Source organism: Ctenopharyngodon idella, chromosome 16, assembly GCF_019924925.1.
Source record: "Ctenopharyngodon idella isolate HZGC_01 chromosome 16, HZGC01, whole genome shotgun sequence".
Lineage (NCBI taxonomy): Eukaryota > Metazoa > Chordata > Actinopteri > Cypriniformes > Xenocyprididae > Ctenopharyngodon > Ctenopharyngodon idella.
Window position 1 is genome coordinate 10,350,434 of NC_067235.1, and position 9,619 is coordinate 10,360,052.

At 39.4% G+C, this 9,619-nt stretch overlaps 1 protein-coding gene across 1 annotated transcript in view; it reads left to right on the forward strand.

Moving 5' to 3' along the window:
- Window positions 1-9,619, forward strand: part of ulk4 (unc-51 like kinase 4) — a 237,735-nt gene that overhangs the window by 227,003 nt on the left and 1,113 nt on the right. Inside the window, exon 36 of the mRNA XM_051866618.1 lies at window positions 3,657-3,742. Within this exon, the coding sequence (XP_051722578.1) occupies window positions 3,657-3,742 (86 nt within the window). The remainder of the gene's footprint in view (window positions 1-3,656; window positions 3,743-9,619) is intronic.

A 9,619-nucleotide genomic window follows, 5' to 3' on the forward strand; every position in this document is an offset into this window, starting at 1 on the left:
CTTTCATAGAAAGATCAGCAAACAAGAATAAGCCCATAATAAACCGAAATAAATCCAAGTGCTTTGTGCTGAAAATAACACCAAAATATCACGATTCATGTCTGCACACTTTAATAACTCCATAAACCCGTTAGCTTTATGAGACGAGCTTAAACAACAAGCACGAAAACGCTTATAATGAGTGACCATGGCAACACACAAAGAGTTAGAGCTGCTCTGTGTGAAACAGGCTGTACAAGCATAAACAACACACAACGCCTCCGTCGACTGTGTTAGTGTGTTTAGTTAAATTGCTGAAAATAACGAGTGTTTTGTCACTTTAATATTACTTTGGTCACAATAATAGATACCAAACACGAGAGACGCCAGAACGTTGCTATGGTTTCCAACCTGTCAATCATCGCATTTTCGAGAGTGAGTCGTGTTCCGTACACACATGTAATGATAATTTAGGGGATTCACTCCCGCATTTAAATGAGGTTGTCACTCCTGAAACTTACAGTGTGTACGTGGCCATAGAGTAGTACTGCATCCTTCATATCTCTGAAAAGTCTTTAGTTTTATCAGATTTATAAAAGACAGATACAGCTGTACTGCTTCTTTACGAAAACAGTCAAGCTCCTGGAGGCGTGCCGTGAGCGGAGCTAAAGAGACACGCACAATACATCATCGCATTATCCCTGGATAACTTTTGATTCACTATCCCCCGGTTTCACAGACAAGGCTTAAACTAGTCCTAGACTAAAAATGCATGTTTGAACTGTTTTAACTGAAAGTAACTTGTACTGACATATCTTAAAATATGTCAGTGCCATTGTTTTGTCTCAAGATGCACACCAGTAATGTTTACCAGTAAAGTCTATGTTAGTGTTAATTTCGTCAGCTATTTTTAATTTAGTTTTAGTCTTAGTCCTGTGTCACATGTAACTTTTTTTTGTTTTTAGTTTTAGTCTTAGTCCTGTGTCACATGTAACTTTTTTTTGTTTTTATCATATTTAGTCAACCTTGTCCTGTTTTTGTTTAGTCGAGTTTTATTCGACTAAATGTCTGAGCATTTTAGTCTTGTTTTAGTCAATGGAAACTTACACATTTTCGTCATATTTTCGTCATACTGTATAATGGTTGAAATGATAAAAATTTATTATTTTGCAATGATTGTTGTCGTTTGGGAAATTTATTTTTACATTTCATCAGAAGTTGCTCTTTCACCAAATAAGCACAAATCAACAGAATATCGATTCATATGCATGGTTTATTTTACCTCATCTAGTGTACAGATTTATTAAAGGCTATCAATTATAGCCTAAGCTAAATAAACACCAAAGACTTACTCTCGCCCTGTCTACATTATGAAAACTGATAACGTTAAAACAAAAACCTACTCTAAAATATTCCTAATAGTAATTCCAATAATTCCAAGTTGCATTAATGTTTCTCTATTAAAACAATGGCAAAAAAGACCATACATATTGCCACACAGAGGTTGCGTAAGTACAATCAAGCAACCACAATCGCAAACGTTACAGAGTTCCATGACAGAACACAGACTGACTGAATGACACTTTCATTTAAGAAGAATATCTCAAATGGAGATCGCTGAGCTCTAGTACAGCTGCCGTTATATCTGTTTTCAGATCATGGCGCCTACTCAGAGAGCGCGTGCGAATGGTTGCCAGATTGCATAAAGCAAAAAGCCGGGCACGTATCCGTTTAACAGAAAAGCTCTGATTGGGGGATTTGAGCTCTTGATATCTGGCAACTCCATACATGAGCGCTCAAGTCTTGTACAACTTCATTGCTGCCCCAGAAATACAAACCGCATCCATACCGCTGTTCCCTTAATGCTGGGTTCTTTGGGAAGCTGAACAAGTTTATCTTTCCCTCACATCCAAAAACACATTTCTTTGATGACATTGTTTATGTCGTGGTCTACAAACAAATTGACAGATCTTTCTCAAACAAGTCCTGTGCAGCGCTGCCGACGACTTCCGTAACCCGAACAAAGCAGGTTGATGGGCGTGCTCTTGCTCTCTCGTTCTGGTTGATGTGTGTGCGTGCTTCCTGGAGAAGTGCCCATACAAGGAATTCCGCCCTTTATGACATCATACAGGGCCATACTTGACAAAAACTTTCTGAAACGTATACAAACCCTGAAGGAGTGTATTCGAATACTCCTTCATTCGTCCAACTCGTTTTTTGAAACTTTGGCCATGTTTAGCGTGTTTACCAATCCAACTCTTTAACAGTGTAATGTAAAGAAGTCAGAATGCATGAAATGGCATTAGACATCCCCTTTAAACATAAATTTACACACAATGAGAATAATACACCCTAGTTTATGTAACTGAACTGAAAAATAATGATAAATAGATTAATTTAATTCTAGTTAACCCAAAACTTCTGGCATCATTCACTCACCCTCATGTTCCAAGACTTTCGTTCATTTTTAAAACACAAATGAAGATTTTTTTAATGAAATTAGATTTCTGTCCCTTTATTTAAAGTCCACATAACCAAAATGTTCATGCTTCAAAAAGTTCATAAAGACGGAAGTTCAATAAACGGAAGCTCAAATGTGCTTGAATTTTTTTTTTTTTTTTTTTGGAATAAAATGATTAATATTAATTACTTTTCCAATGTCTTCATGAACTTTTTAAAATGTCAAAGTTTTGGTCAGGTTTTTCAAATGGTTTATTCACTTGTCCATATGTATCCGTGACCCATGATCCCTATTGTTTTTGTGTTTGTTTTGTTTATAGTGTGTTTGTTTATAGAGTTACAGTGTATATTGTTCACAGCTGAGTGATAGAGTTGCTCTGAGTGTGTTGTTCTCAAGTCTTTATTGTTCTGTCTAAGATGAACTACAGACCCTGTGATGTAGCATTTTGTTCCTATATTTTCAAAACAAGTTAAAAGTGTTAACTTTATTTACACCTCAAAACCAGTTCACTAGTGTGTGTGCGTGTGTGTGTGTGTGTGTGTGTGTGTGTGTGTGTGTGTGTGTGTGTGTGTGTGTGTGTGAACCCTGCGTGTAGTTTTTTAAGGAGCCTGTGAGTTATGAAGCAAAAAGTTAAAAACTTCCCTTTATCTCAGTGTGTGGTGTACATCCAAGTGGTGCTCACTGCAGAACCAAATAACATCCAGCTTCCCTTTTCTGAACGTAATGGATGGAAATTTACCAAGTCCATCTCCACCTCTGTGGACCTAATGGGTGGAGTTATGCTCCACCCATTGGCTCTGCAGTGAGCAGCCTCTCTGTACGTCTGCCAGCGTGAGGAGCAGGATTCACAGAGAGCTCTTACAGAGATGAAGTGTCTGTGCTGTTCATCAGAGGGGGCTTTCACTGACCCTCATTCACTCAGATGAAGCATCTCATCTGTGAGACGGCACAGAGATGACATTGTAATGGGGTCTGTCACGCTGAAGTGCGAGAGCCGCTAATTCTAAAAACAGACACGTCAAATCAGCGGCTCCCGTACTCGAGTGTCGTACGGGTTACCATTCATGCTATTTTCAGTCTGTTATGATAGAACGGAGCTTGTGGAGCACTTTAAAGTGACTAAATAGGTTTCATGCTGCTTATTTTTGACACCATATGAGAGTGTGCCGTCTGTGAGCCTGTTTCCTAAAGTACATTTTATCTTCTTCCTGTACAGATGAGTGCAGTTGGCAGCTCCTGTTGGGGTTCTTCAGAAGGGCAGATCCTGGTTCATGAGCTGCAGAAATTGGCGCTGCATACTAGGTGAGTAAATCAACACCGGCTCCTTGTCAGCCCCTCATCCAGCACCACATGGGCCCCCGGTCGAGTCTCTCAGTGCGACCCTCATCTTTGATCCATTCATGTCGGAGGCCGTGGCGTAGGCCTCTGATGAGAGCTTCCTTGAGCTCAGGCCTCACCCACAGATTGATACAGGACTATTGTGGCTGCCTGTGGGGGCAAGACCCCCTCCTCTTCCCTCTGCTGAAATGAGAAGGCATCCCTTTGAAGTTGGCCAGCCAAGCTTGGGAGGCAAAGCTTCAGTAATATTGGGTTCTTGGCAAAGCAGAGTCAAATTATTGAAAACAATGCGTTACTGAATGACGACATCACCAATATGCGTTTCGCTCTTGGAGGCTCTATGAATAAAATTGAATATAGCCTTCTTTTAAAGGAAAATTGTAGTTATGATTCTGGGTAAGTTCAACTAATAGCACTTGCGGCATAATGTTGGTTACTGCAAGGATGATTTCCTTTTTCTTTAAAGAAAGTAAAAATATGGGTTACAGTGAAGCCCAAAGTAAACATCAGTTTTGACACAAACAGCTGGTGCAGGGCTTAATTCTTACTTATTTCCCAAGGGGCAGATGTGCTCCAAAGTTGAAAAATTTTGGAGAGCATTAAAGAACTTTAGGGGTGCAATGAAGTTTTTGTAGGCCTACTTTAAACTAATATATATAAACAAACACTGCTCAAAAAATTAAAGGAACACTTTGAAAACACATCAGATCTCAATGGGGAAAAATATCATGTTGGATATCTATACTGATATGGACTGGGTAATGTGTTAGGAACGAAAGGATGCCACATCGTTTGATGGAAATGAAAATTATCAACCTACAGAGGACTAAATTCAAAGACACCCCAAAAATCAAAGCAAAATAATGATGCAGCAGGCTAGTCCATTTTGCTGAAATTTAATTGCAGCAACTCAAAATGGTACTCAGTAGTTTGTATGGCCCCCACGTGCTTGTATGCATGCCTGACAACGTCGGGGCACGCTCCTAATGAGACGACGGATGGTGTCCTGGGGTATTTCCTCCCAGATCTGGACCAGGGCATTACTGAGCTTCTGGACAGTCTGAGGTGCAACCCAGCGGCGTCGGATGGACCGAAACATAATGTCCCAAAGGTGTTCTATTAGATTTAGGTCAAGTGAGCATGGGGGCCATTCAATGGTATCAATTCCTTCATCCTCCAGGAACTGCCTGCATACTCTCGCCACATGAGGCCGGTCATTGTTGTGCACCAGGAGGAACCCAGGACCCACTGCACCAGCGTCTGACAATGGTTCCAAGGATTTCATCCAGATGCCTAATGGCAGTCAGGGTGTCATTGTCTAGCCTTTAGAGGTCTGTGCATCCCTCCATGGATATGCCTCTCCAGACTATAACTGACCCACCACTAAACCAGTCATGCTGAATGATGTTACAGGCAGCATAACGTTCTCCACGGCTTCTCCAGACCCTTTCACGTCTGTCACACGTGCTCAGGGTGAACCTGCTCTCATCTGTGAAAAGCACAGGGCACGGGTGGCGAACCTGCCAATTCTGGTGTTGAATGGCAAATGCCAATTGAGCTCCACGGTGCCGGGCAGTGAGCACAGGGCCCACTAGAGGACGTTGGGCCCTTAGGCCACCCTCATGAAGTCTGTTTTTGATTGTTTGGTCAGAGATATTCACACCAGTGGCCTGCTGGAGGTCATTTTGTAGGGCTCTGGCAGTGCTCATCCTGTTCCTCCTTGCACAAAGGAGCAGATACCAGTCCTGCTGATGCATTAAGGACCTTCTACGGCCCTGTCCAGCTCTCCTAGAGTAACTGCCTGTCTCCTGGAATCTCTTCCTTGCTCTTGAGACTGTGTTGGGAGACACAGCAAACCTTCTGGCAATGGCATGTATTGATGTGCCATCCTGGGGGAGTTGGACTGCCTGTGTAACCTCTGTAGGGTCCAGGTATTGCCTCATGTCAAGTCAAGTCACCTTTATTTATATAGCGCTTTTTACAATGCAGATTGTGTCAAAGCAGCTTTACGGTGATAACTGGTATATAATTTTGGCTGCACAGCAGCTCTTAAAGAAAATGCTGTCAATGCAGGCAGATGCAAAGCACTCATGCTACCAGTAGTGACACTGACCCTAGCCAAACTAGTGAAAAACAGCAAAAAATGTCAGTGGCCTCCACCTGTAAAACCATTCCTGTTTTGGGGGTGGTCTCATTGTTGCCCATCTAGTGCACCTGCTGTTAATTTCATTAACACCAAAGCAGCTGAAACTGAGTAACAACCCCCTCTGCTACTTAACTGACCAGATCAATATCCCAGGAGTTTAACTGACTTGATGCTATTCTCTGATTAAAAAGTGTTCCTTTATTTTTTTGAGCTGTGTGTGTGTGTGTGTGTGTGTGTGTGTGTGTGTGTGTGTGTATATATAAGGATCAGTTCACTTTGAAATGAAAATCAGCCCAAGCTTTACTCACCCTCAAGCCATCCTAGGTGTATTTGACCTTCTATTTTCTGATGAACACAATCGGAGTTAAATTAATAAATATCCTGATTCATCCAAGCTTTATAATGGCAGTGAACGGGACCAACAAGTATAAAGCTCAAGAAAGTGCTTCCATCCAAAGCAAAACGTACTCCACATGGCTCCGGGGGGGTTAATAAAAGCCTTCTGAAGCGAAGCGATGCATTTGTGTAAGAAAAATATACATATTTAACAAGTTATAAAGTAAAATATCTAGCTTCCGCCAGACCGCCTTCCTTGTTCAACTTATGAAGAAAGTGTAATGCCTCTCGCAGTTCAAAGCACTTTTACCCTACATCCTATGACATCAGTTACGCTTTCTTCCTAAGTTGAATACAGAAGGCGGTCTGGCAGAAGCTAGATTTTACTTCATAACTTGTAAAATATGGATATTTTTCTTACACAAACGCATCGCTTCACTTTAGAAGGCCTTTATTAACCCCCCAGAGCCGTGTGGAGTATGTTTATGATGATGGATGTGGATGGAAGCACTTTCTTGAGCTTCATACTCGTTGGTCCCGTTCACTGCCATTATACTGCCATTAATGTATCTCTGATTGTGTTCATCAGAAAGAAGAAAGTCATATACACCTAGGATGGCTTGAGGGTGAGTAAAGCTTGGGGTAATTTTCATTTCAAAGTGAACTAATCCTTTAAGATATTTAAGAATTCTTTCTTAAATTTCATAAACCAGAATGTTTTAGAATTTATTATTGTTTTTTTTAATACTTTCTAGAAGTTATGAGCGATAAAAATATTTTTGTTCTCTTTTAAACTAGAGTTGCATGTATCTCTTAATGCCCTCACACAAGAGCTCATCAACACGGGTGTTGTTGTTGCATCTTCAGTAGTTTGTTGTTGTTCTGTCTCATCAGTTTCTTTTTCGACTGTGAAACAACGGGCCGAGGCGGTGTTGCCAGCTTGTAGACAAACTAATTAGCGCAAAAAGAAGTAAGCCGTATTTGCGAGCTGAGCATACAGAGTATGGACGGTTAGAAAAATCTGGCTGTGCATACTATGGTGATGATGAAAAATTATGCATACCCTAATAATGTGTAAAAACTGAAACATGCTTACAATGGAAGTGAATGGGGTCATTCTGTGAATGTTAAAATAGTATAGTCAGGAGACAAACATACATGTTAACATGACTTCAGTGTAAATAAAATTACTTGCTAAACTTTTCAGTACAGTTATATCTTTTTTTTTTTCTTTTTTTTTTTTACCATTACAACAGAATGCCATAAAACAACTATAAAAATTAAACATTTACAGCTCAGATAGTTGTAGTTTTATAATTTACGTCACCTCTTTCACTCAACTTAAGAACACAAATGAATTTTTAATGAAATATGAGAGATTTATGTCACTCCATTAAAAGTTCATCCATTCCAGCAAGTACACTTGAGCTTGTGTTTACCACATTTAAAGGGATAGTTCACCAAAAAAAATGAAAAATCTGTCATCATTTACTCACCCTCAAGTTATTCCAAACCATGAATTTCTTTCTTCTGCTGAACACAAAAGAAGATATTTTGAAGAATGTTGGTAATCAAACAGTTTCTGGTCCCCACTGATTTTTATAGTATTTTTTTTTTTTCATACTATGGAAGTTAATGGGGACCAGCAGCTGTTTAGTTACCCACATTCTTTAAAATATCTTTTTTTTTTTTTTGTTCAACAGAACATAGAAATTCAGGTTTAGGGCAACTTGATGGTGAGTAAATAACTTTCATTTTTGGGTGAACTATCCCTTCAATGTGCTTTGAATGTGCATTTGTCAATGTGAATAAAAGCCTAAACTAAATCTGTTGATCATATAAAGTGATCGTGTCTCTTCAGAAGACTTTGATCGAACCGCTTGATTCATATGGCTTTCTTTTATGTCTTGAACATTTTGGTTGAGTCGGCTTTCAATGGATGGACTGAAATCTCTTAGGTTTCATTAAAAATAGCTTCATGTTTTGAAGATGAACAAAAGTCTTATGAGTTTGGAACGGCATGAGGGTGAGTAAATGCCAGAATTTTCATTATTTAGTGAACTAACCCTGTAACTTGTATGGAACCAGGAATATTCCTTCAATGCATTAGAACAAAGTGTTTTAGTTACAATGTTGCAGAGCCTTTAAAGTAGAGACACTGCTGCTCTTGTGCTCGATTCATCAGTGAATGTTATACTCTTTGCCATTTTTTAATCAAAATGTAACAAGCAGCAGATGCTCAGAGAAATAGGGTGATTTCAGGGATAAAATTTTAATCTTCTCCACAATATATTGCAAACTCTCATTCAGAACACCCACTTCATGATCCAGTCAATTTCCAACAAAATTGCTTTTTTTCCACTCGAAAATATGTACATTGTTTATTTCTGAACTTTATGTTGGTGAAATGGGTTGTGAGTGGGTTTCATGTTTACTAGACTGTTACAACACTACTTGTGTGTGCAACGCTAAGACCTGTATTAGTTTCAACAGAACTCCATCCTGCTAATTTGTCGTTTTTTTACTTTAAGGTATATCGAGGCAAACGATGATGAATACACCTCAGAAAAATATCTACTTGAATTTTAAATAATTTATGCTCAATAGTGGTAATTAAAAGAATTGAATTAGCTCAGGTCCAGGTTACATCTACTCAGTTTTAATTTGGAGAAAAGTTAAAGTTTTTAAATTAGTAATTAATTTAGGGTGAAATTCAGTGTCTACATCAATAATACATGTGGACAGCGCTGTTATCTTATTTAAGCACTTGGCACTGCTCTCTAATTACCATATTCATGAAGTAAACAACCATCGTCAATAACTTTTGACTATAATGCACTACATGCTTAATGCATTTATGTACCATGAATAATCCAGTTCAATTCTGGTACAAAATTAAAAGTATATCAACTTCCAATCATAAGATGTAGTTCTTCATGATGTCCTTCAGCTCATGGTAAGTCTGCTAAAGCAAAATGCACATTATAAGACTAAAGATTGCCACTTTTCCTTCCTGAATGAAGCTACAACCCAGAATACATTGTCATAACAACCGCAGTTCATTTTTCAATATCAAACAACAACATGGATGAGAGTGTGCTTTGGGGAGCAGTTTGGGGTTTATTTTGCTCCTATTTCTCACTGTCTTACGCTCTGCTGCTCATCAGGATAGCATACACACCTGACAGGCCAAAATCATTTGCAGCGTCTCGCAAGTGTGCGCGCCAGATAAGAGACGGTGATGGACAGATGCTGCGATCTGGGACTTCTATTTGCTGGCTTAAAGCAATGAGCTTGAGTCTTGTATTGTGCATTTGCTGTGTGTAAATGGATTTCTCACATAAGTCAGTCAATGTTTG